At 42.0% G+C, this 27,470-nt stretch overlaps 1 protein-coding gene across 2 annotated transcripts in view; it reads left to right on the top strand.

The window, feature by feature from the left end:
- The first annotated feature begins 1,015 nt into the window (after positions 1 to 1,015).
- Positions 1,016 to 27,470, top strand: part of arhgap5 (Rho GTPase activating protein 5) — a 43,417-nt gene continuing 16,962 nt past the window's right edge. The window contains exons 1-3 of one of the 2 annotated variants that reach the window (XM_076166011.1): positions 1,016 to 1,262; positions 7,092 to 11,049; positions 12,738 to 12,891. In XM_076166011.1, the coding sequence (XP_076022126.1) occupies positions 7,318 to 11,049; positions 12,738 to 12,891 (3,886 nt within the window). In that variant the 5' untranslated portion in view covers positions 1,016 to 1,262; positions 7,092 to 7,317. Of the gene's footprint in view, positions 1,292 to 7,091; positions 11,050 to 12,737; positions 12,892 to 27,470 lie in introns of both variants that reach the window. The other variant, XM_076166010.1, reaches the window with a different exon arrangement.

Below are 27,470 nucleotides of genomic sequence, written 5' to 3'. Positions count from 1 at the left end.
TTAACATCAATCCATTCATCCTAGTAAAACCGCTAACAAACAAAACAACCAACAGACACAAATGAAATGAAATTGTATTGAGCAACTGATATGTCTCAGTAAGAATCTTTTCACATTTACCTCAAGCTATTGGTGATGATGAAGATGATAATGATGTTGCAGTTTAGTCCTTTCAAGCTATTGGTGATGATGAAGATGATAATGATGTTGCAGTTTAGTCCTTTTTTGCCTTTAGTCCTTTTTTGCCTAAAAAAGGAGTTTTTTATCCGCACAATCCAGGAACATACATAATTCAACAAATTCCCCAAAAACGCTCATCCCTTTTTTAAGTACATCACACTGCGAAAGAAACACAGACACACTTTAATTTGTGTGTAGACACTTTGGCAATATACTTTATCGAACTTTCATGCCAATAACTAGGATTATTGAAATGAATCAGGAAAAAAGAAAGAGAATGATAGGAGGGGAGACAGCGACAGAGGCAGGATGAAGGAGAAGTCTTACAGAGAGACAGGCAGTAATGAGGAACTGCTGCTGCCACGGCAACAGACATTTAGCATCTTACATGTTACATACACATGTTGTTATGTCATGTATTCCAATAAACCAACATTAAATCAGTCAAATTTAGTTTAAAGATTATTTGCCACATATAAATAGTTATACAGTTAAACAAGGTCATAAAAATATAGTAACACTGGATTACAGAAAATATAAATTACCTAATTTATTTTCACTATGACAACCTTTATTTTTCCATTAATTGTTTTATTGTATGGTGGACCTGAAATTGATTTATTATTTAACCTTAACCAAAATATGATATCAAAAAGACATAAAATAAATGTTTAATTCCGTCTCACAAATTAGCAGAGAGAGAGAGAGAGAGAGAGAGAGAGAGAGAGAGAGAGAGAGAGAGAGAGAGAGAGAGAGAGAGAGAGAGAGAGAGAGAGAGAGAGAGAGAGAGAGAGAGAGAGAGAGAGAGAGAGAGAGAGAGAGAGAGAGACGCCATTACTGGCTGACGGTGAGGGGAGGGAGCAGCGGAGAAAAGCAGGTTTCAGTTTACAGCGCATACCACACTAACAACACCGATATACTCCCAAAATACACCCTCCCTGGCGCCTCGGACCACACCGGGACTATACCTTCTCCTTAATCTCACCCGGCATTTCCCTGAGGACTGTACCGGCTGCAGATGGTGGATTGTAAAAGGAGTTTTTGCCTCTTTAAAGTGGAAATGCTTTCCCCTCTTTTCCGTGGTATGTGGATCTGGGAGCGACCATGTTAGGTGGGTAGGGGAATGTATTCGGACTGGGATTGGGACTTCATTTATCTCTGCTAACACTCTCTTCTCTTGGATAAACATGGCTGTTGGATTGCGCTATCCCAGGTTAAGCGAAACGGATGTAAACACATGTATTCTACATTTGAAACGAACCCGGGGTGTGTTTTTATGCAGGATTGTTCCCAACATTAGCCTAGGTTAGGTGTTGCTAATGTTAGCCAGCTAGCTCAACCCCTTATTCTCTCTCTATCTCTCGGCATGCTAGGCTAACCGAGGCGGTGTAATGTTAGCTAATCGTACAGGGAAAGGTGGGTCTTTTCTTGGGGATTATCCGGGCCGGGACAAGCCAGGCCGAGCCGGGCTTCTTCTCTTCGTTTTCCCCAGGAGAAACGAAGAACTGTCCTACTAAATACGGTGGCAACTGTTCGTCATGGCACAATGACGCATTAACATTAAACTCCATCGTTTACAAGCTCAACTAACTCGTTAATCACGATTGTAAGCGCTCCTACGCGGTCATTCCCGGGTTACTCACATTTTAATACACTTTGATGTTACTTTGCGTGATCGCTCTCCTTTCTCTTAGCATTTAGCACGGCGGAAAAATCGCGAAATATGGTGACTTTTCGCAAAATTTGTATTTCTGTTATATGTAACTGCTACAGCGTTCCATTCCGAGTTCAAATGGCTGTTTTAGTCTTGTCGGTATTCTTTAAATGTGTAGTACAGAATGTTCATGTCTGTATGTACTGAGTGTTTCAATGCTCGGCCACTGCTAACTTAACATTTGGGATGATGGAGCAATGGAGCTTCGGGAGTGTCAACTGGAAATTGATTGGATATTTCCGGTATTAAGCGTTGTTCAAACAGCTGTACAGTTCCAGCTGTGGTGTGGTGGTGTGCAGTGCTTGACATTAGCTGCTTGTTAACTTTGTTTCGTCCGTGTTGGTCAGCGGTGGAGTGAGACAGTGCAGTGGGTTTGTCCTGCTGCGGCTCTGCATGCATTTGCATCTGCTCGCACCACTGCAGCTTCTCACTGCCCTCCTCACACGGTCACACATCACCTTTTGCCCCTAACGAACCCTTTTTTTTAAACTTTAATTTTGCAATCCTCTTACTCTATTTTTGTGTACCAGTTATGGAGATTTTTTAATAAATCATTTTTATTATTGGGACTTGATAGGAACACATCTGCAAGCCACCAGGGGCTGAACATCCATTTGTTTGGAAAAATCTTTTTTGGCTGTTGTTGTTTTGCTGTCAGTGCTTGCTATCATTTTGTTTTAGTGCCCGTAAAACTCACTCATGATGAAAACCACACAGACTGCTAGCACTGAAGACTATCAACTGACAGGACTCTGTGTTCAACACCATCGTATAGCGGTTTCTCTCTAGTATGTGCCCATTATAAAGTGTATTTGAAGTAAAGGTTTTGTTAAGCTTAATAGTAGTCAGCGGGAAATGCTCAACACAAGTCTGGTGTGTTTTCATTGAGGATTGGTGACTGTGTTGAACAGTTTGGCAGTGCGTAAAAAACACAGCGAAGCAGCTATGTGTTTGAATGTGTACCGACCGTGTCCTGGTATTTGTTTCATTGAACAATATTGGTGTGTCTGAACTGACAAGCTCTGTTTTGACTAGTTGGTTCTCTCTGTCGGCCTATAAACTGTTTTTACAACACCTACTTATCTGGTAGGTGAAGTCATTCAAATGACATGTCTGGACCTGAATCTGAATCGGGGTGATGAAGTTTTCCCTTGTTTTGTTCTTTTTCAAATCAGCAGCAGTGTTACCCAGCTTCACGTATTTTAGAATTGTTCATTAAAGTATACATTTGTAAAGAAAAGCTTGAGTGTGAACAAAATGACTCATGGCTTATAGACAACAATATAAACAAAACAGGTTTCATAGTAGTGTTTTTTTTTAGATTTCAGAATAGCAAGAACTGGAATTTTAATCGTAGCCCTCAATACTTCAAGAGATGAAAGCAAGCAGAGTGACTAATGCACAGAGAAGTACATGTTGGTAAACAAAACATTGTGGCTGTCTCAATCATGGTAATAGCTCAGAACCAAGTTTCTAAAATGTCTGAGGATGGATGAGAAGGTGAGACAAAACTGAAATTTGTGACTTTCTTGAACTATCAGATAATGACTGGCTTGTTTTGACAAAGTCAAGTTTATAGGTGGAGTGGACTCATTCTCATTTCCCACGCTTTTTATGGTTATATCCTACAGCAAACACAAGTAACATGGTGGTATACAAATCATTTACTGCACCACACCCAGAGTCCTAAGGAATACAGTAAAGTAAGCCAATTATAGACTCAACACAGGAATATGCCTTCCGTAAAGCAGTTTTACATGTCATGATGACAAAATTGGAAATGGTTTTACATATTAAAAGATCACAAGTATGTTCCCCAAATCTATCTGTCCTTTTACCTGCCATAGTCAGCCATATGATACGTGTTGCCTGTAACTTATAACTGCATGATGCAAGTTTTTGTGTTTGTGGCGGAAAACGGCAGAGACAGGTAACAGCTTAGGAATTTGAGATCCTGGAAGATCAGTAAACTGCTAGGGCCCTGACACAGAGAGGAAACTATATAAATCTAGTATTCTCTGGAAACAGTTTTACTCACATATTTTGATTCATGTCTTCCTGTGAGAGGGGAGTTGTCTGTAACTGAGATCATAATTTCTGATGGGAAAACATGATAAATCAGTGGAGACCTGTGTTTGTTGAAGGGATGACGGTTGAAGCCAAAGGAACGCTCTTCTCTGTTGAAGTTGAAGGGACGCTCTTCTCTGTTGAAGTTGAAGGGATGCTCTTCTCTGTTGAAGTTGAAGGGACGCTCTTCTCTGTTGAAGTTGAAGGGACGCTCTTCTCTGTTGAAGTTGAAGGGATGCTCTTCTCTGTTGAAGTTGAAGGGATGCTCTTCTCTGTTGAAGTTGAAGGGATGCTCTTCTCTGTTGAAGTTGAAGGGATGCTCTTCTCTGTTGAAGTTGAAGGGACGCTCTTCTCTGTTGAAGTTGAAGGGACGCTCTTCTCTGTTGAAGTTGAAGGGATGCTCTTCTCTGTTGAAGTTGAAGGGATGCTCTTCTCTGTTGAAGTTGAAGGGACGCTCTTCTCTGTTGAAGTTGAAGGGATGCTCTTCTCTGTTGAAGTTGAAGGGACGCTCTTCTCTGTTGAAGGGACGCTCTTCTCTGTTGAAGTTGAAGGGATGCTCTTCTCTGTTGGGGCGTTGCTTTGTGATTTAGATGAGAAGAGAGAAGTTTTTTTCAGGGTTGCTACTGAAAAGTCACATTTGCTTTACTTTTAAACCACTGAGAAGTTATGGAAACATTTGAATTTTGCTGAAACCTGTTTTACTTAGAAATGCTGCCTGTGTATCTCCTTGGCATCATGTTGGCTGTGTTTCAAGGCTTAACAGCTTTTAGTCATCTATAAAATCAGCTTGCCAAGTGATACCTTAATCCTCCCAGTGGCCTCACAGCGAATAGACTAATAATGATGCACATGGCTACTTTCAGCTTTCAGCGTTAGATAATAATAATCCCATCACAGGATTCATCTGATTACAACAGTAATCATTTACTTCATGTCTGTCAGCATTTACTTCCTTAGTCTTACAGTATTTTCCCCCCTTTTTCACCCTGTGTGTTGACAGCTGAGTGATTTCATAGACGAGAAAAATCTAGATCTTCGGATTCATTTGACAACCACCTACAACGTGGTTTGGATGTGAATCAGGAGGATTGTCATGATGAAACAATTAGTCTATAGATGAACAGACAATTAAACGGTTATTTGTTGTAATAATTTGATAATAAATGTTGGCCCTTTATGTAGGAAAGATGCACTGCCAAACATCAATATCAAATATGCCAAAATGTATGTGTTACAAGGCCTGGATAAAGGATTCTTTCATTGGCTGTATGACAGCAGTTTAGTTTTTTTTAATAATTCAAGAACAAGTTGATTCCCTTTTTAATCAATCCATATTTTCAGATGGATAAAGACAGATTGGGTACATGCTTGAGCAAAACACATTGTTAGATATTCTTCTACATGAATCTGTAGTAATGATGACCGCTGCTTGCTGCCGCCAGGTATGGAACATACAGTATTCATTACAGTGGCTATTGTAGTAGTTTGTAAAGCCGATGGGTCTACTCGTTGGTTTGCTCTTCGATATCATGTTCTGACCTGAGTGTGTAAAGGGGGCTGGGCCATGTTGGTTTGAGTCTTCTGGAGTCCAGCTGGCAATTCAAAAGACCTGAAATGATTCATTGATTAATCAGTCAATTCTCAGAAAAACAATCGATAGCCTTTTGAGAATCAGTCACTAGTATTAACACCAACATCTGGTTCCAGCTTGAATTGAATCCCTGTGGACCGTCAAACAATTTAATACAAAATGAGTTTGATATTTATTTGGTTGCTGGGAAGATTTACTTTTCAAGGATGACAGATTGAAATCGGTCAATGATGTAGATTGTCACTTGAAGTCCATAGTCCATAATTGAACGACTGGTGAACGCACATTTCCGGGTGGTAATGGAGTGAATGCAGTATATTATCCCTTTACCCTTCAGCTGCACACACATGCCTTTGCTCAGTCAGAATATGTTTTTGAGGTATTTTACATGTTGATTTATTGAATAGATTGAGCTAGGTCAGTGCATTTTTTGCATTTTTGTCTTCTGAATTAGTCCCATAAACATTTGCCGTCACTCACTGGTCACACCAAAGTCTCATTTCCTTGAACAAACGACATCATACCCTTGGTCCCCACAAACAGCTCAGGAAAACCTCATTGCTCCGTCTCAGTGGCCCAAAGTCATATTCTGGTGCAGTTTCTCAGGCTCAGCATGTCATTGTGCTGCAGCAAGCAATTCCAGCTCACTCAGGAAAATTCACTGGCTCATTGCCACCATTCTGTAAAACACAACGACTGCAGCTCACCATCAGTTATCACTCTCTAGTTAGGTTATGGTTGGGTTTAGTGTTTATTTGACGGTCACAGAGAAAACAACATCTATGTTGCAAAACTGATCAGGTGTAGGAATGAATCTTGCTTTTAATTTATACAACTTGTTTTATTATTATTAATATCTTTAGATATTATTTATATTTGCTAACACTTTCAGCCGCCATTATGTAGCTCTATTTTGTGACTATTTTTTTTTTTTTTATTACATTACCATAGTGGTAGCAAATCATTTATAGGTCAGTTGCTGTTAAAGGGATGGAGTTGCATTCCATTTTTATCTTGTCGTTTTGAAGCATGCTTTGTCTCTGCAAGTATTTCAAAGTGACATTGCAAAGCATGGTTCACAATTAAATTAGTCTCCTTTTCTCATATTGAGTGTAATTTGTGTGAGTGTGATTTTGCCATTTTGAGATTGCATTTTTAAAAGTATTATAACAAATGTCTTTTTGCTTGAAGAATGCAATGGGCTTTTCCATCACATTTGTATATTACAAATCTTTTAATAAGCTTTTACTATTCACGAGGGATTATATTGTTTTGTACAGGTATTGTAATATTGTGCAGTTCTGCATAATTTTCCTATAACTGTAATGCCAGATTAACAGTTTTTGTGTTGTGATTTTTTAAATAAATACCACACCATGCATGCATGAACATGTACAGTATGTCTTAGAGGAATATGCAGAGAAACAAAAAGTGAATAGCTTTTGTGATAAGGCAACTGAAGCACTGTAATGAGGAAGAATTAGTGGAGACATGTCTGTGTCTGTTATCTTTTGTAATTGTGTATTCTGTGTCTTCCAGGCAGATGATGAAAACAGAAGCCAGCTGCCCTATCCCAGCTTAAAGAAGACCCAGGATAGAAATTGAGAGATACAAGCAAGAGCGAGATATATATATAGATATATATATATATATATCTATATATATATATGAATGAAAATACATTCACACCATTGAACAATGGCTCTGGAATGATATCCTGAACTTTCCTGGAATTTACCAAGTTAGCGATGAGCGGGGGGACATAATGGCCAAGAACAAGGATGCTCGCCCCCCTACTTTTGCTGTCAGTGTGGTTGGACTCTCGGGGACGGAGAAGGAGAAGGGAAACTGTGGTGTCGGCAAGTCTTGCCTGTGCAACCGGTACGTGCGTCCTGATGCAGACAACTACTACGTGGAGCACACGTCTGTACTGAGCACAATAGACTTTGGGGGCCGTGTGGTTAACAATGATCACTTCCTATACTGGGGTGATGTTCCCCATCGAGGTGATGATGGGTTGGACTGTAAGATACAAGTTATTGAACAGACAGAGTTCATAGATGACCAGACGTTTCTTCCCCATCGAAGCACCAACTTGCAGCCGTACACCAAACGCGCAGCGGCAACCAAACTCCAGTCAGCAGAGAAGCTTATGTACATCTGCACGGACCAGCTGGGTTTGGAGCAGGATTTTGACCAGAAGCAGATGCCTGATGGCAAGTTGAATATTGATGGCTTTGTGCTTTGCATCGATGTCAGCAAAGGCTGCAATAGAAAGTTTGATGACCAGATGAAGTTTGTCAATAGCCTCTATTCCCAGATCGTCAAGTCAAAAAAGGCCATGGTCATTGCCGCCACCAAGTGTGACGAGTGTGTGGACCAGCACCTGAGGGACCTGCAGGCCTTTGTTGCCAGCAAGAAGAACCTTATGCTTATTGAAACCTCAGCTCGTGCCAATGTCAATATTGAGCTCTCCTTCAATGCACTGATCCAGCAGCTTGACAAGGCACGGGGGAAGCCAAAAACTGTGCCGTATCTGGAGGCCTATAGGGTCCAACGGCAGTTGATTGCCTCAGTAACAGATAGATTTGAGAAAGTGATGAAGCAAACAGTGAGAGATTATCACACTACATGGAAAACAGTGATCAATACTCTCAAAGGCCAGGCTGACCATGATGATTTCATTACTTTAGAGGGTTCAAGAAAAGCTCGCAACATGTTCAACAAGCACATTGCACAGCTGAAACAGGAGCACATCAAGAGGAGGAGGGAAGAGTACTTGACAACACTACCGAAAACACTTAACAACCTCCTGAATAACCTGGAGGAGATTGAACATCTCACTTGGCCTGAAGCGCAGAGTCTGATCCGGGGTCGGCCTGATTTCCAGTATTGGTTTGTGGTGTTGGAACACACACCTTGGCATGAGTCTGATCACATTGACAACAGTGATCGCAGGGTGCCCTTTGACCTTCTTAATACACCTGATGGTGAAAGAATTTATCAGAACCACGTCCAGCACCTATTATCAGAGAAGAGGAGAGCGGAGATGAAAGAGAGGTTTAAGAAGACGCTGGAGAGAGTTCATTTCATCAGTGCAGGGCAGCCTTGGGAAGAGGTCATGTGCCTTGTCATGGAGGATGAGGCCTACAAATACATCACAGAATCAGATAGGAGGGATGTTTATTGTAGGCACCAGCAGGAAATAGTTGAAAGGGCCAAAGAGGAGTTTCAGGAAATGCTTTTTGAGCATGCTGAGCTGTTCTATGACTTGGATCTGAATGCCACTCCCAGCTGTGACAAGATGAGCGAAATTCACAGTGTGCTAAATGAAGAGCCAAGATACAGAGCCCTGCAGAAACTTGCCCCAGATAGAGAGTCACTCCTCCTTAAACACATTGGTTTTGTTTACCATCCAACTAAGGAGACATGCCTCAGTGGGCAGAGCTGTGTGGATATGAAAGTGGAGCAGGTTCTAGCGAACAGGCTGGTGCAGCTCGACCATGGGCGCTCTAATCTTTACTATAACAGTGCCAATATAGATAAACTCAACCTTTGCCTCCTGGGGAAGGAGGGACTCGCACAGGAACTTGCCAATGAGATCAGAGCTCAATCCACAGATGATGAGTATACCCTGGATGGTAAAATATATGAACTTGAACTTCTCCCTGTCGATGTCAATTCTACGCTACTGTTCAGTCACACATGGGTCTCAACTTTCAAGCCTCATGGCTGTTTCTGTGTTTTCAACTCCATAGAGTCATTAAACTGCATTGGAGATTGCATAGGGAGGATCAGAGCAGAGATAGCACAGAGTAGGCGGGATAGATATGCTCCACCACTGCCATTCATTCTTATGCTGGCTAATCAGAGGGACAGTGTTTGTAAAAACATACCTATCTTAAGGCACCAGGGCCAGCAGCTTGCTAACAAGCTGCAGTGTACCTTTGTCGACATCCCATCCGGGGCCTTTCCACGAAAATTCACTGAGTTCCAGATTAAGCAGGGTCTCCGAGCAGTGCTAGAGGGTCTCAAGCATAACTTTGATGTCCTCACCCCACTGCCTTCCATCAAAGACATGTCAGAGACTGACCTCAGAATAGTCATGTGTGCTATGTGTTGGGATCCCTTCAGTGTTGACCTTATACTTTCACCTTTTCTTGACTCACACTGCTGCAGTGCAGGACAACCAGGCCAGAGCAACACACTTATCCTGGACAAGATCATAGGGGACACCAGGAGGAGAATCCAGGTCACGGTTCTGTCTTACCACTCCGCTATTGGTGTCCGCAAAGATGAGCTAGTGCACGGCTACATTTTGGTTTACTCTGCCAAACGCAAGGCTTCAATGGCGACCCTGCGGGCATTTTTGGCTGAGGTCCAGGATGTGATTCCTGTCCAGATGGTGGCAATCACAGACAGTCAGGCAGACTTTTTTGAGAATGATGCCATCAAGGAACTCATGACGGAGGGTGAACACATTGCTACAGAAATTGCTGCCAAATTTACAGCACTGTACTCGTTGTCACAGTACCACCGGCAGACGGAGGTGTTCACACCCTTCTTCAATGAAGTATTAGAAAAGAAGCCAAGCATTGAGAGTTCCTTCCTGTTTGACAGTTCATCACGAGAATGCACAACAGGTGCCAGTGAAGATGTCTTCCCCACTTCGCCCCACAGTCATTCCCCAGCCTACAATCCCTACTACCCAGACTCTGAAGATGAAAACGAGGCCCCCCCTCCCTACAGTCCTATAGGTGATGATGTCCAGCTTCTTCCCACACCCAGCGAGCGGGCTAAATATCGGATTGACCTCGAAGGGAATGAGTATCCGGTCCACAGCACACCTGTTGGAGATCACGAACGCAACCACAAAGTGCCTCCACCTGTCCGGCCTAAACCAGTCCTCCCCAAACCCAGTGTCAAAAAGCTGGACCCCAACCTACTCAAAACCATTGAAGCTGGCATGCGAAGCAACCGCAGGTTGCAACGTGGCCCAGTGACGCACAGCGACGATGTAGAGGCCTCAGACAACTACGTAGATCCAGTGGATACGCTCCTTAGGTCCAGGGGCTTTAACACTGATGACATATATGCTGTACCTGATGAAACACATCGACACCTGGTCAAAATAAGAAACTCCTACGGTGGGCTACACGGCCTCCATGGAGGAGAGGAGGAGAATGGCTTTGACCAGAAGTCTCTGACTGGAAGGCGTCCGTCAAAATACAAACATCGTTCTAAAATCTTGTTCAGCAAGACAAAGGCCTATCAGAGGCGATTTCAGTCTGACAGTGATGGGGAGGAGTCGGGCCCTGCCACACAGAAAAAGAAAAAGGGAAGGGCCCATCGAGGCAGTGAGGAGGACCCGTTGCTCTCACCTGCTGATCCCTGGAAGGGTGGAATAGATAACCCCGCCATTACTTCTGACCCTGAGCAGGATGATAAGAAGATGAAGAAGAAGAAGGCACCCAAGACACCAAAGGAATCAAAGAAGGTGAGTTTAGTCTGTCATGAATCTGAATTTTGCTGCCCTTTTGTCAGTCCTTCCAGCTTTTCACTATCGCTGGGTTTTATGCAAATTTAACAAAATGTCGCAATATTCTGCGTTTCTGCAAAAAATTCCAGTTTACCGCATATTTATTGTGGAAATGATGATGTGTTGCCAGTGTTGATTGCCACGTAAAGCGTAAAAAGGTGTTTAGTGTCATTTCACTTTGAGTTCAAGTAAATATGTGTACAAACAATTAATATGAAACATGTTGAAGGTAAAGGAGTGGGATGTTTCTTTATTTTCATATTACATACCAAGAGAGTAGCTAGGTGTAAAGAGCTCCTCTCTCTGAGTGCTCTTAAATTTTGTTGATGTACATAAAAACTGTAAATTGTAATTTATGGGTTGTTTATGGGTTTATGGGCTGTTGCAATATCAGATTTCTATGGCAAAAATCACAAAAAAAGTGCAATATTGGGATGACTGTTTAATTAGATCACATGCATTGCATAGTGCAGTTTTCCCGATTGCGTGTTAGAGAAACTAAGACAGAACAAATGTGAGCAAAGGCACCACAGTCTGAAAGATACTAGAGAAGCCTAGATTTATTTGTTGTCAAACGATGACCAGTCAGTCAGTTTAAGAGTAATAGCAGGCTCCATTACTATGGTTTGAATTATGGTGGCGGTTGTGCCATTTTGTTTACTTTTATGATGGACTGAGCCTCTAAAACAAACTTGTATTATGCTTTTAAATACTGTAAAACTTGAACAGCAACATCTGTTCTAGATCAAAAAGGTTTAGTACTGTACTGTAATTTAGGTCACAATTGCAGTGTTCAGCAAAATAATTGCAGTATAATGTTTTGTTTTCTGCAGCAGCCCCAGTTTAAAACAGACAATTGGCAAATACACACACGCATGTTAGCAGGCACACCGGCACCAATTAGATAACAATGTGCAAATCAGTAGATAAATGCCCGTCAGCTCTACATGATGACTCTATTGCTTATAAATGCGAGGCATTGTTGAAACATCCAAACTGTCTTTGATAATCAGAGAGGAAAATCCAGAAGCTACAAAGTGAAAGGTGTTAAGTCGTCGTCCGGGCTAATTAGAAGAGCCAGAACATCTGTACGCATGACAACACTTTGAAGAGAGGAGGGTTGTGGGAAATCAAAGCCATCTCAGCACCTTGTTTGTTTTGTTCTTGCTTCGGTCTTAGATAACTGCATTGTCTGTGTTGTGTTCTTTCCTCTCGGCCTCCTCCGTGTCCGTCTCTATTGCTTTTCGTCCCACTTTCTCTTTCTCTCGATCATCCCACTTACTTTCTGAGTGATTTATTCCCCAAACACCCTCCTTCTCTCTTTCTTCTGTCCTCTGTCTGTGCTCTCCCTCTGTCTGTAAATTCCATTTTCTTTCTCTTCCTCTCTTCCACTTCCCCATTTGTTTGTATCTCTGACCTTATGCTCTTCTCTGGTGAGCTACTTACATCTGTCGGCTCATCCCTCTCTCCCAATTTCAATCACCTCATGTACCTTCTCTTCTCTTCTCTTCTCTTCTCTTCTCTTCTCTTCTCTTCTCTTCTCTTCTCTTCTCTTCTCTTCTCTTCTCTTCTCTTCTCTTCTCCTCTACCCCCCATTCCTCAATGTTTCTCTCTCCTTAATATATTTCTCTCCATTCACTCCATAGCACAAACCTCCCAAACCCCCAAAGCCTCTATACCCTCCCACACGGAGAACCTGGGAGAGCTGCTACTTTGGTATTCCCCTGCAGAATTTGGTGACCCCTGAGCGACCCATTCCAGTCTTCGTAGAGAAATGTGTGGAGTACATTGAGCGCACTGGTGAGTCATCCATTTTCCCTCTTTCTCTATCTCGGGCTACATCCACACTTGTGTGGATTTTATTGAATACTTAAGGCATAAAATCAATATCTGGATGGCCACGATGGATGCTAGATAGATGCTTGTGTATTACGTAGAGCTACATTTAATGCCAACAACCAATCAAATTACAGAGTCAAGAGAGCAGCCCCGACACGCTCATCTGTCACTGCTGACTTGAATCACAGCAGTGACGGCAGTTTTGAAATGCTCCAGCTTCCCTGTCCACACTAAAACAATTGGTGGTGGTGTCTTTAGATTTTGTCGGGAGAGCATTTTCCAAAAACTCTTATTTAGGGGCCTTGAAAACACAGCTTTGGCTCAGCCAGTTATCATATTTATACAGGTGAGTGTCCATGGGGCCCACTCTCTTCTTTTTAGTTTCTTCTGCTTTGGTGCTTAATGTGATTCAGCCCTCTGTTGGATTTGGTTCGGTAAAAGCAGTTTGTTTGTCTTTCGGCTCTTTCCAAATCAGTAATTGAGTGAGGGAGAAGGGTTGGGTGTTTTAGTAGGCAGTTTAGTCTCACATTCTCCCCCTTCCTCTCTAGCATGATACTGACCAAGTCACGGTGGCTGGCACTTTTACTAGATACTGTATATTATTATGACTATTACTAACTTCTGTTGCTCTGGCTGAGAACAAAGCAAGTAAACTTGCTGTTTGTCTTTAGGTTCAGTATAGAAGTGCACCCATTTCACATGTGTTACTTGCTGCTTGAATCCTTCATGAAAGTCCAAAATCTTGCTGGTGAATGCAAAACCCTCTCCCTCCCCTACATATGTCTGGTGTCGTGTCCTTGAGCAAAGCACTGTCCTCCACTGAAGATGCTCAAGTGGCGGAACACCAGAAGGCTACCACATGAACAGACATGCTCACTAGACTTCCCCTGGATAAATAAAAGCTTAAAATGTTACAAGTACAATTTAGTACACGTTTGTACATGTGTGGCTGCAACCGGTGACGCTGGGTCCCAGTTCTTGCCGGGTATGTGGCTGGACTCTTGCCAAGCTGTTGTAAGAGAAGCCTCTCCCACAGCTAGAGAGATTGCTCTGTGATGTCATAGTTCTGACAGATATATCTGTACAATGATTGGTGGACATTTTTGGCCAAGTTGTTTCACACAGTGTAATCCCTCAGCTTGGATGTCAACAATGAAATATCAAATCCCCAACTCAGCGCTAATGCCTCTGCACATTTATAGACACACAAGCCGCTAACAAGAATGTCCCTCTTCCTTGTGACCGTTTGCATGAAATATTTAAACACGCTTTAGATTTTATTACTTAATGGCATTATGTATTTATACATGGTCCCTTACTCTAAGTGGAACTTCACAGAAGCATCACTAAATATATTTACAGAGAACTCAAATGTTTTCCATCGGATTCTTCAGAATTTCTAACAATGTCATATTTTTGTTTATGTGTTGGATTTTGGCTCTGACGGGCAATTTTAACGTATCATGCTGTCGTTCAACAATATAAATAGCCTCAGTTCAAGTATGGCTCTTCATTAGGTATCTAGGTCTTGATGTTTGTATTTGAGATGTAATTGGACCGACTGAGGCTAAATTGAAGTTAAAAAGAAAAAGCCTTCAGATGCATTCACTGCCTAACCTTCACTCCCCTGGATAGGATTTCATGTTCAACTAGATCTACACCAGCATTTTGGTGGCTGACAACCAAATTTGGGAATAATCCCAATGTTGTGTGTTTGTGTGTGCGAGTGTGCACAACCAACATCTGACATCGGTGTATTAGAGATTTGGAAGTGCTGCGAAACAGCTTCATTTGTATGTTTGGATTTACCAACTGACTAGCTGTTTTCCTCCCTTTGTTGCAGCCTGCTGTTGTATAAAGTGTAAAATCTACTAGATGGTTCTTTGCATTTACAACTTCAAGGCATTCAGTGTGATCCTTTTTGATGAATCATGAGCAGAGGATTAGCTAGTCCACATCGACTGTTGTTGACTCTTTGCTTGGTAGAGCTTTAAGATGTGTGTGTGTGTGTGTGTGTGTGTGTGTGTGTGTGTGTGTGTGTGTGTCGGTGTGTGTGTGTGTGTGTGTGTGTTTCTTTTCTTCATAGTAAAGAGGCTGGGGTCATCCTGGTTTGCCTCTCAGGATGATATTGGGCAGAACAATGTTTTTCTGAAACACAATTGTCAAGTCAATTGCAAGTTGATGAAGAAATTGCCACCACACCTTGAGTCAGTTGCATCCTTACTGCAAACAAACGGCTCTGTGGACCAGTTGATTTCCTCCGAATCCCAGTGCGATGGTGATGTTTACATTTGCCCAAACTAAATGATCTACAGGGGGAAATACTAGATACCAGATAGATGTTGGAACTATTGCTCCAGAAGAGTTGGGTCTGAATACTTAATAATAATTTCACTTCTTTGTTCTAATTATCTTGAGTTTGTCTTAATTTGAAATAATTATTGTTGCAATTGTGTGTGTGTGTGTGTGTGTGTGTGTGTGTGTGTGTGTGTGTGTGTGTGTGTGTGTGTGTGTGTGTGTGTGTGTGTGTGTGTGTGTGTGTGTGTGTGTGTGTGTGTGTGTGTGTGTGTGTGTGTGTGTGTGTGTGTGTCGTAGGATCAAACACCACTTGTTCTGCTGTGTAAACATTGCTGCCACTGATGAGCAGACTGTTGTTTGACATGCAATAAAGAATAGCTCCAGAGTCTAGCTTAACCGGTTTAAGATTCCTTTTACACCCAGCAAAACTCAGCAGTCACAGGTGTTGTGGAATATGTCTCAGAGCCACCAGTGCCTTTAACTTCATTTGTGTTTTTATGGGGTTTTAAGAACTTGTGACTTCAGGAGGGAGTAGAACTGCCGGCCCTTTTTGTTGAATGGAACCACTTGAGGCGATTCAGGCATCTTATCAAGATGCCTTCCTGAATATGTGTTCTTGGCACATGCAATTTGCAGGAGGCGGGGCAGACCCAGATTAATGCTGGAGGGATTATATTATCCACTTGACCTGGGAATACTTTAGGATTTGTCGATTGGTAGGATGTGGCTAGAAGTGGGGCTGTCTAGATAACAGGTGGAAATTAATTAGATTTGGATCACCGATTGTATCTTTTAAATTATGTTTTGTGGGTGTAAACAATCCTCTTCTACTCAGCATGTGTGTTGAATCCATCGCTGGTCCAGCAGAGTTTAAGAGGTCAAAGTCCTGTCCAAGCTCTTTTAATGACTGGTAATCCATGGACAGTGCATTGAAGAATAAACACAGATTCAACTTTTGACATATGACCACTGGTATTGTTTTCTTCCCAGTTAGAGTTATGATTTAGAGGGCTGGCTGCTGCTCGACTGAGTTTAACCACATGTAACACGCTGTCAGCTGAGAGGCAGCGAGTCGACGACAGCTATTTCTGGCTCCTGTGGTTCTAGACCTGAAAGCGTGATGGCAAAAATCTGTGACTCTCTGTGTGTGTGTGTAAGACAAAAATGTGTGAGTGTTACTGTGTGGTTAAACTGTGATGCTGTGTGTGACCGCTGTGTGAGACTTCATCTATGTAGGTGCGATTGAGAAATGCATACAGTATGCTTCATTTTACCCTGCCCACCTGACATGGTTCATACCTTTTCAGAATGCACACATTGGAGGTTTGGGCAAAACGTCTGCTGTCATACAGAGAGGGGAGGGGGAGGGGGAGGTGTGTGGGTGATTGATTACATAAGCGAGGCTAACGGTGCATACTTTCACAGAAAGACAAGTGAGGGGTAGGTCACAAGAATTCTGTCACTGGTTTTCAGTTATTTTGTCCATGTGATGGTGATTTGTGTTTCTGTTACATCGTAGTTCTACAGCTCCTCTGTACTGTACGGCACTGCTCTGAATGTTGTGCCTGGTTTTAGTGTGGCGGGTCATTAAATAAGGATGTATGTTCTGTGCTGAAGTCATCCACTCTCTGCATCTGTACTTTGGAATCTTTGAAATTAGACATTTCTTAGATGTTATGGCTGAAGGTGATTCTAAGTTGTTGATTGCTTGTTTGTGTGTTTCTGAGTGAAACAGTTTGTGTCTATGTTGGATATCTTTGTAGATGTTTGTTTGTGTACGCACTCCAGCACAGAGATAGGTCCTGATGTTACATTTATCCAAAGAGCAATGGTTCAGCGGATCAGGCTTTTAGGCACCCATGGTTCTACTCCAAGGTACAAGGTCAAGCCCAAATGTCCTCTCTACGGCTTCAATATGAAGCTCTTGCTCTTATCGAGAACAACTCACATTGACTGCAAAGAAAATGTCAATTCCTACCACTGCCCAATAGGAAGGAGGTGACATATCACAGCCAGAGCAATTCAATAACACTCTCTGAGACTGAAGAAAAGGAAATAAAAGCTTAGAAGAGCAAAGACATTTTTGCAGCGCGATTAGAGTGAATCATAAGTGGAGAGAAGTTGACACGAGGTGCATCTCAGCCCGTTTCGGCCTCACACAATCACTAACCTTTTCTCTAAATGTGAGAGTCTGTGAGAGTTTTTCCTTCTGAGAGTCTTGTGTGGCAGAGCAGCTTACTGCTTAGAGGAGATGTCCACAAAAGGTCACAATTTGACCTCCAGGGAAGTTACACAGTCTGTTTTTGACTGTCAAAACAAGACACCTGAATGTCCATCTCAAGTTTGTGAGCCGGAATGATGCCTTGCAAACTACTTTGTTTAGTGCAGTTATCTGTAACTTTACTTAAGGAGGTTTTATTGGCGAGTCGTAGCGTCTCATGATAGTGTTTTCAAGAGACAGTAGTTGGATAATGGCAAAACACTGACTCAAACCAAATCAACCCACAAACAGCCAGGTGTGCAAGAGGAACCGCAGGTAGGAAATACAATACAATAATACAGTAATACAGAAATAAAGCACTAAAAGGATTATTTGAAAGAGTAGCGACTATGGTGGTTTTTGGAAAGTGCAGACTCTGTATATAAATGAAATATAATTAAATAAATCTGGCTTATTTATCCCATTACAGATGATTATTACAACAGTAATAGTGCAATGTTGCCCAGATCTAGAAAGCAGCTGTTTCTAATTAGACATAATTGAAGTCTTAAGATGATTTGATGATTGATGAAGTCAGTTCTCCTTTCATTCTGAAGGTATAGAGGAAATGTTTCAGAAGTAGTAAGGATGGTCAAATGCACAGAAGTAAAAAAGGTTTTTATAAGAACAAGACACATTTTGAGTTGTTTAGCCTTGGCTTAGGTATGAGATTAATAAACACCCTTCTAGTTAGCTTCTACCTCTAATTAAAATACTTATTAATTGTAGCCCTGAGCCATTACCTGTTTGTTTGTTTTGTCCTGAATTTGATGAAATATAAAGATCCTCTTTCAAACCAATGATTTGAATAAATGACGCTGAAACATTTAGATGGAAACACCAGAGGACTGAATAATTAACTTTCTGTGCTCACTGGTGCCATGTTCTGATGCAGATGTTTCATATTTAATATGCAAACCATATGCTCTCTTTCACAAGACGGATCACTGCACAAATCAGCTCTTTAAATAACCCTCTCCTAAATGACATTTAAATTTTGATATTTTCTTTAGTTGTGCTTTTGTCAAAATGAGGTGAAAAGGGAACTCGCAGCCATTTCACCAAGGTCTTTCTACAGTTTACATTTGTTTATATTTCTTCTGCCTAAATGATTTATTCACCCAAAATTGCTGAGGTTTTAGTTTTTCAAAATGGCTCCTGTCTGCACCAGTTCCAGCTGCTTAGGTTTGATCCTGGTAGCAGTCCATTCCTTCTTTAATTGATTATATATTATATGTATATTATATATTATATTATAGAAGATTAAAAGAATATAATGTGATTTATTATATTATTTTTCTTATTTGATTTATTATAACTTCTAGTGAATGAAATACCAGCACACTCTCTAGGACTCTATCGATCCCCTTGGTTGTCTTTGAATCTTACTTTTTGGCAGCCTGGGCCTGAAGCCAAAATGTAAAATGGACAATAGGATACATTTTTTTCCGGTCTACTTAAAGAAATGCCCTCCAAAACTCAAATTGGGCTCTGAAAAAAAAGAGGAACTATGTTTCTGATAATCTGAGCCTTGCAGAGGGCAACCTGAAGAAGGATGTGAGCCAGGCCAGGCAGCTTTCTGCTACCGAACTCGATTAGAGAAGTTTTATTAAATGTTTCCTGCTCCCAGGAGACATGAAATGGTATTTGGCATGAAGGCAGGAAGGAGAGCGAGAGAGAGGCAGCATGATTATTAAATGGCTTTTTGATGTTGATGCATTTGGAAGTCCCATTGGTGGTTATCTTTCCCAGCACTTAGTATAATATGAGGATGAAGGGATCGAAGGAGGAAAAAAAGAGGGAGTGTTCTCTTCTCTGCTTTTCAAATGAACTTCCGATGATTCTTTGACACAATAAAGTAAGGCAAAAAAAGTTTGATTCCCAAAGAATTGAACTTGCAGTCAAATAATGCCATTTTCTGTTGCTTTAGTTGGTTTATAAATACACTTGATTCATTAATTGCCTGACTGAACATGAATAGAGGAAACCCTTCTAATTAAATATACTTTAGAGGCTTTTACTGGCAAGAAAGAAAGAAAGAATGTATTGCTATCAAAAATGTAAATGGTCCTATAAAGTTGATGGGTTTAGAGAATTCTGACATAAATTACTTTGAGCCTTTCTTCCCTGTGGTCTGCAAAGTTGTTTCTGCTTCTGTGAAACATAATGGGTCATATATGTAAAAGGTACCGGCAGACTTGGGTGAATATTGTCACGCTAGTTCTTTCTCTTATTCTTTAATGTTTTTTTCCCCCAGCCTTTTTACCTGCTGTTTCCGTTTCCTTGAAATGTGGCTCTACCTCCCCTAATTATATTTCTCTACTTTCCATTTCCCATGAGGAATTTATCAAAGTATACCATCAGGTGAAACCCAAGACCTGCTTTAAGCTGACAGGACATTTTCACTGCATTGTTTTCTGATCTGCAGATCCCTCAATAGTTGTGATTTGATGCTGATCTGGACACGGATCTGGATCTGGTGGGCTCAAATATATTTTCAGGCAGTGTTCACTTTTATAGAATCATTGTGAAGTACAAAGTGACAGCGAGATAAATACATTATATAGCCAGATGATACCAATTCAGCAATGTGCAAACAATTGTGATTTCTTCAGTGGTTATGGATCCAGGAGAAGAATAAGGCTACACTCAGACCTGTAGTTTGTTTGCTTTGTTCCCATTCAGGGTTTACAATCCTTGGTTGGATTGCGTTCACACTTCACATTTATCATCGGCCTTCTTCGCCTGCACCAAATCACAAACACAATCTACAATGGAGCAGCCTGCACAAATGGTCTGCTTGCCATTGTTCTATACTGACAATGCATTAATTCTGAGCGAGCATTAAAGTTACGTCTGGAAAAACAATGTCCTAAATCACTTTTTCAGGGCACCTCCGTAGGAGAAGAGGCACTCTAATGGAGCCGTACAACCACATGTTCACTTCCCAATTTCTCTTCTAAAGACACATTGGGTAAGCTTGGTTAGATATTTATAGAATTTACAAGCCTAGGCATTATCAGCAAACTCTTTTTCATGCGATATGCTTCTGGAGTCGGCTGCGATCTCACTTCAAATGAACCGCTCTGTGGCGTGATTGCAAGCAGCCCCCCTCTCTAGGAGGTCTCTACGAATCCATCCAGGGGGGGAAATGCTCCAGGTTTCAGAATAAGTCATTAGTCTATATTGCATGATTGATCTTTACACCATAGGCCAGTCAAATTGCAATTTCATTCTGTAATACCCGGGCAACACTACGGTACGTATTCACGGAAAGTGTTTTTTTTCCTCTTCAGTATCGATCAATGGGACTGAATCCAGGATATCTGCCATTATGGAAAAATAGATTTCTTGAATACGTTGTAAACTATTGAAGTGGTTTTAGATTGTAGAAGGAGGTCATCAAGGTCACGTAACAAGCTGGTTAGGATTGTTTTTATTGTCTCTATTGCATCATTAAGAAACAGAGCCATAATTGGAGGATTATTGGCCTTGGCGGAGGTCTATTTAGCTATTTCTGCTACATTCAAACGAAAAACACAAGCTTCTTTTACTTGATGGATTATTATGGCTGCATGGATAACAGTGTTTTCCATATGTAGATTCTGTTCATGTTTCAGTAATGCTGCCAGCTTTTGCTTACATTGTGGCTCTGGTTTGTCTGTGGCCAAACCAGTGAAACACCAGCTGTGTGGTTTTTAAACTTAAGGCTCTAACAGAGAATTATTCAGCAGCCGTGTCAACCGGGCTTCATACAAAGCTGCTTATTGGCTATTTTCAGACTGCTTTGAAGTCAGATCATCACTTGCACTTTGTAGTGGAATCAAGGGATTTTCACTTGAGCGAAAAATATTTTATTGAAATAATTCCTCCTTGGAGTCCACATGTTTGAATAAGCTTCCTCACTCAGTGGACTTGGAAAATTGTCGGAGCAATTTGAAAATGGTGGAACTCCAGTTTGCAGACACGGTGACAGGCCATGACCAATGATTTTAATATACCCTGCCTTTCTCCTCTTATTCTTTTTTATCATTATATCATATCTCTCTCATGTCTTCATATTCATCTCTCTTCTTCCTCTGTCTTTCCTGTACAAGAGTTCAAGTTGAGAATTGATTGCAGTTTGGCTAGAATCCCATTCTCTACACTCCCATATCTTTAGTGTTCAAGTGTTTGTGAGCATTGTGTCTCTTTCTGTATGTGAATAACATCACAGGTATGTTTTGTAATGTGACCATGTCTGTGCTGTTGTTCCTGCTGGCTAACACACTGCTGTCATGTCCAATGGAAGACACTGAGCCTCCTGGTCAATCATCAGATCTACCAGTGCTCCCAGCAGCCTTGATGGGAGCACAGGTATATCTGTCTATGACTATGGGACTCTGCAAGCTGTACATGTTAATAATATATAATACTTCTCATATTTGTTGCAGCAAAAGGTTGGACAGAAAACCAAAGCTCACATTATTGAAGGATACCTGTTTCAATTTGCACATTTTGATAGGAATGCTGCATATTTCATCCAGCATTACTGTGGAACTGTAATCCTGGATGAATTGTCCGTGAACATAATTTAGGTAAAAGTGCTGTGTTCACACGCACTTAAACCAGGGAAGGTTGATTTGTTATTTAAGCTGAAAATTGCCCTTGCTTCTTTTCGAAACCTCTTTCTTGCTCTGTTCTCTCTATGCGTCTCTAACTTGGGCGAATCCCAACCTTTTTATGATGACCAGTGCTGCTGCTCTCTCTTGCTGCTCTTGCTTTCTCACACTTAACACATTCCATGTTACTCAGCAGTTTGTGCTATTTGGCCAGCAGGTACTCCAAACCAAATGTCCTCTATTGTTTATATGACAACAGTCTGTAGTCATTAACTGAAACAGAACCTGGGGTCCTCCACTCACAAGCCTGGATCTGTGTCCTTTGCCCTTCTAAGTGTTGACTTTATTCGACTTTATGCTTCTTGTACGTATCTGGTTTAGCTAGATTCCCAAAATCCCTTGAATTCCATAGGCCGGTGTGTATATTTCCCCCAGTTACATTGGAACTGGAGACGGTGGGTTGGCTGAGTGTTAACCACATGTAATAAGCCACCAGCTGAGCGGCCGGAGGTGATGGAGCTATTTGTGGTGCTTGCGGTTTCAAAATAAGTGTGTGAGAAACACACCAAAAACTTTTAACTTTATGTGTTAGATGATGAATTTGTGGTGAGTGTGCACTGAGGTGAGGTGGCATCTGGGTTATTGCTAAGGGTTACACACACACACACACACACACACACACACACACACACACACACACACACACACACACACACACACACACACACACACACACACACACAGAGCATTACATCCTCTTCCCTTGCCTGTAGTCTTAATCTCTTCCATGTGGATTTCCTGGTCACTGACTCTGCGACATCAGGAGACAGGAAAATGTGTGTGTGTGTGTGTTTTGTTTGTGTACAGTGTGTTGTGCTTACGGCTGAATATTGAAGTAGACACTCCGCCGTTGCCCCACCCTACCTCCCCACCACTCTTTCTCTGCTTGGTGAATAGGTGAAGCAAGGACTCTTTCACTGAAGCCGGCCCATCCCTGTGGGCAAACACTGCTCTTTCTCTGTTCCCTACTTGTCCTCTTTCTTTCCTTTTTTTTCATGTTGCTCCTCTCTTTGTGCCGATCATCCCGAGAGAAAGAGAGAGACATGAAAAGAGAGATAGAGGCCCCGTCATTGGCATGGTTTAGTTAATTAAACAGAATTGCACCGATTTCTTTGTTTCAGCAATAATGTAAGGATCACAGTGATTGTGGCCAATAGTGTGTGTGTGTGTGCCTGCGTGTGTGCGCCTACATGTGTGAGAGCGGAGTGAAGGCGACAGCAATGGTAGTGCAGTGCCACCTGGCTCCAAGGCAGTCATCTGGTCTAATGGCCGTGTGTGTGTGTGTGTGTGTGTGTGTGTGTGTGTGTGTGTGTGTGTGTGTGCGTGTGCGTGCGTGCGTGCGTGCGTGCGTGCGTGCGTGCGTGCGTGCGTGCGTGCGTGCGTGCGTGCGTGCGTGCGTGCGTGCGTGCGTGCGTGCGTGCGTGCGTGCGTGCGTGCGTGCGTGCGTGCGTGCGTGCGTGCGTGCGTGCGTGCGTGCGTGCGTGCGTGCGTGCGTGCGTGCGTGCGTGCGTGCGTGCGTGCGTGCGTGCGTGCGTGCGTGCGTGCGTGCGTGCGTGCGTGCGTGCGTGCGTGCGTGCGTGCGTGCGTGCGTGCGTGCGTGCGTGCGTGCGTGCGTGCGCGCGCACGCTTTGGCTGTGTTTGAGCAGTTCAGTCTTCCATTAGTATGCTTTGAAAACCCCTTATGTTGCCCTTGTTACCCCCCGGCGCCCTCGCTTTTGTCTCCCTCTCATGTTTCTGCAATAATGCCATGCAGGTTTGCAACGGCTGCAACGCCAGAAGTACTGTATCTCAAGGTCTCCTGTATGTATGTATGTATGTATGTACCTATGTATGTATGTACGCATGTATGTATGTACTTAATTGTGTCTCTGTCACTGAATGTGATAGATTATATAGTGCAGTGACTTGGAGTGGTGGAGTAGCTGCAAGCCCTGTGGTTTGGACACGTGGCCGTTATGTCACACGTGTGTCTTCTCCAAGGACATCATCATTCCAGAAATTTTATTGGCACTGACTTTAGTCTCTATCCAATCCCCTTTCCAGTTTCCGATTGTTAATTCCTGTTTAACTCTTCCAGTAGGTTTAACATTCTTGCTAAAACGTTTTGGTTCTGAAGAACTTGATCCATTCCTTCATTTCATGGCCCGTGGCATGTAAAGCTTAAACAATGTCATTTACCGATTATTAATACACATTAATTTATATAGGCAAAAGTATTATAAGCATAATTTCCCCTATATTGAAATAATGAATTCTCAGTGGTCAGTCTTACTTTAAATTACAAATAAAGCTTATCCAGATCTCCAGACAGACATGAGTCTTGATTATTTTTGTATTTTTATTTAAGAATACAACCTCTGCATTCACACTATTAATTAGGTGTACTAGATTAGATAAGATATATGTATACATGTGTACTTCTTCATTTACATATTTCTGTCTTCATCACAGTTCAGACAAAAGCTGTCAAAGTGTCTTATGCAAACAAACTGATCAGTGGACTCAGAATCAATCATTTGGTATTGAATGCCAATGTCAGAACTGATATTAAAAGCTGACATTGAGACCGATACTCTTAAGAATAGGAGTACGGCTTTAAAAACTGGTCAGCAGCTGTAAATGGATAAAGTGTTGACAGGATCTTCTAGTGGTGCTGTGACGGACATGTCAGCCTGTCAGAGAGCCGCTGACCTCACTGACCACCTTGCTGCAGGCTTACACACATGCAAGCGCACACAGCAGTTGTTTGTGATGATGCAGTGGCTTTGATGAAGGTCTCTAGAGGGCGATTAGTGGACCGTGTACAAAACAAGGTCTTCACCCTTTCCCCTCCCTCCACCTCTCCCCCTCCTCTCTCCCTCCTCTCTTTTCTCTCCATCACCTCCTTCTCTCCTCTTTGTTATCCCCTAACTTCTCTATTTTGGAGCCAGATTTGTTAAGCATGACACAAATAACCCTGCCGCAAATCTGCATCCCTGCATGTTTTCAGTTGTGCGGGGTCTTTATTAAGAGTAATCAGGTAAATGATCACAGCTGCAGCCATTTCATTTGATTGCAGCGCTGCTATTTTAGACCCTCCTCTAGTCCGACCATGCTGGTGTCATGAACGTGTTCACTTCATGCAAAACATAGATGTTCAATGATAAATCTGCTGCAGCGAGCCCTATGCGTACATTTCTATTCCCTCCTCCCATTTTTTTGCAGCTAAACATCAGGATGCCCTAAAATTCATATCCATTAATTCAATTTTCGGTTGCAGCTTTTATTATTTTATTATTTATATTATATTCTTCTTGTTACGGTCTGTAAAAGCCACGCAAAACTCTTGATAAATCTGGCCCGTAGGCTTCTTTCTCTGCTCTCATCTACTTGTCTCTCTATTCCCTTCATCTTTCTTTCATTCATCCCTTATTCTCTTGTTTCTACCTCTTGCTCTCTCTAAAGTCTCCATTATCTCCTCCTTTGTTTGATTCTCTCCTCTTTAATTTCCCCCCCTTTCCTCTTTCCGTCTTACTCTCTTCTTCCCCCATCCACCCTGGCCTTTTTGTTCGCCATCCATCCTTTTAGCCGCTCTTACTCCATCCTGACCTACTATTTTCTCTGCTCACCCCTTCGTCCCCGTTTGCATTCTTTCCCTTGTTGACGGGGGGGTGGGGGTATGCGCTGCGATCTGTCTTACGGGCCAGATCGGCTCGCGGACTCATTAAGTGAACTTGGATTATTTCCCACAGCACACCTGACAATCTCTCAGCGGTTGAACAACACTGTGCTATAGCATCCAATTGCCCCACAGCAAATAAATGCTTGTTTCTGACTCTTTATCTGTGTCTCTTTTGAGCGCAAGTCAATCACAAAAAAGTCCATTGTATGTGCCGTTAAGTGTCAGAAGTGTCAGACTCATGTGTCTTGTATTGTGTGTGTGTGTGCACGCGTGTGCATGAGTAATAGTCTAACTTGAGTCAATGGGCTGAAATGGCAACCTGAAGTTGTGTTGACGTTTGTACTCAACCTTAAGCTGAAGATTTCCTCACTCCTATCAGCATCGTACCAAATTTAAGAGGAACATTCACCACGTTTTCTTGTTTGCTGCAGTGTTTGGTTAGATAAAATACAAAGGGAGAAATTGGAAGTTAGCATAACCACTAACTGTACAAATAACACTATGCTGATAGCGGCAACTGCATCACCAATAAATCAGAAAGTATTCCTGCCGTGCTCTGTGCAGTTGTTGGTGTGTGTTTGTGTATTATTAGTGTGTTTTTTATCAACCCCCATTATCCTCCATCATGATTATTTGTCATAGTCTGCTGCAGGGAGCGAGACGCGTAATCAGAAAATAATGAAATTCATAAGTGTAACAGAAAGTGAAGAAGTGTGTGTGTGTGTGTACGTGTGTGTAAATAGAGCAGTAGCTAGGTAGCTCCAGCTTGACGGCTCTATTTATAATATTCGGCCATCTGTCTGTGTTGTTTATTGGAAACGTGTGTTAATGTGTGTTCCAGACTACCTGACTACTTCCTGACTACCGGACTTCTGTCTAACTGTAAACACACATGCCCATGCGCACACACACGCTTCTCTCCACACATACACACACAGTCCACAAGAATTGAGACTGGCCTTCCTCTCCTCTCTATCTTCTTTTTCCTCTTTTCTTCATTCAGTGAAGTGAAGAGTTGTTTTGTTATTCAGGTAGACGAAATGTAGATGCGCAGGAAAAGTCAATGAAACGATAAGTAGACGGTTCTTTTCAAGCATTTAGCAAACATTTCACCTCTGTCACCTCTGGTCTTTGATGTTTGTTCTTCATTTCTTCTCACTGCCTCTTACCTTCTCTCTGGCAATAAAATACACACACTGCCTGAGGTGAAATTCGAGGGAAAAACACATTTTCCCTCGACAAACAAAATTGGTTTGCTGGGTGTACTCTCTGTTCTTTCTCTTCAAAGTGTTTTTAATCAGCTTTTTGACAATAAAACAGGACAAATGTACAGCTAGTTTACTCGTTCATATATGCTCAATATATGTCTGCACCACTTTGTCTTGAAAATGAAGTTCAGCTTCGAGTTTATATGAAAAGCAGACAATATGATGACTCCGACAAGGAAAATATTACAACTTGCCTTAACAATATATTTTTCCTGTTTTGATTTTCGGAGTGTTCACACCATGTGATAAATGTAGTGATCTAGTCTGTGATTCAGACTGAAGCAAAGTAACTAGAACCAGTTTGCGTGCACATCCTTAACAGACAGTACCAGACTGGTCAGAGTGATGGGCACAGAGGTGTGTCTTGTGCGTCTTTCTTTCTTTATCTCCCT

This window comes from Genypterus blacodes, unplaced genomic scaffold (assembly GCF_046128005.1).
Source record: "Genypterus blacodes isolate CSIRO-AG114 ecotype Tasmania unplaced genomic scaffold, CSIRO-AGI_Gbla_v1 ptg000154l_1, whole genome shotgun sequence".
In the NCBI taxonomy this organism is placed as follows: domain Eukaryota; kingdom Metazoa; phylum Chordata; class Actinopteri; order Ophidiiformes; family Ophidiidae; genus Genypterus; species Genypterus blacodes.
The sequence above is the reverse complement of the archived record's forward strand: the minus strand, read 5'-3'. Positions and strand labels throughout refer to the sequence as shown.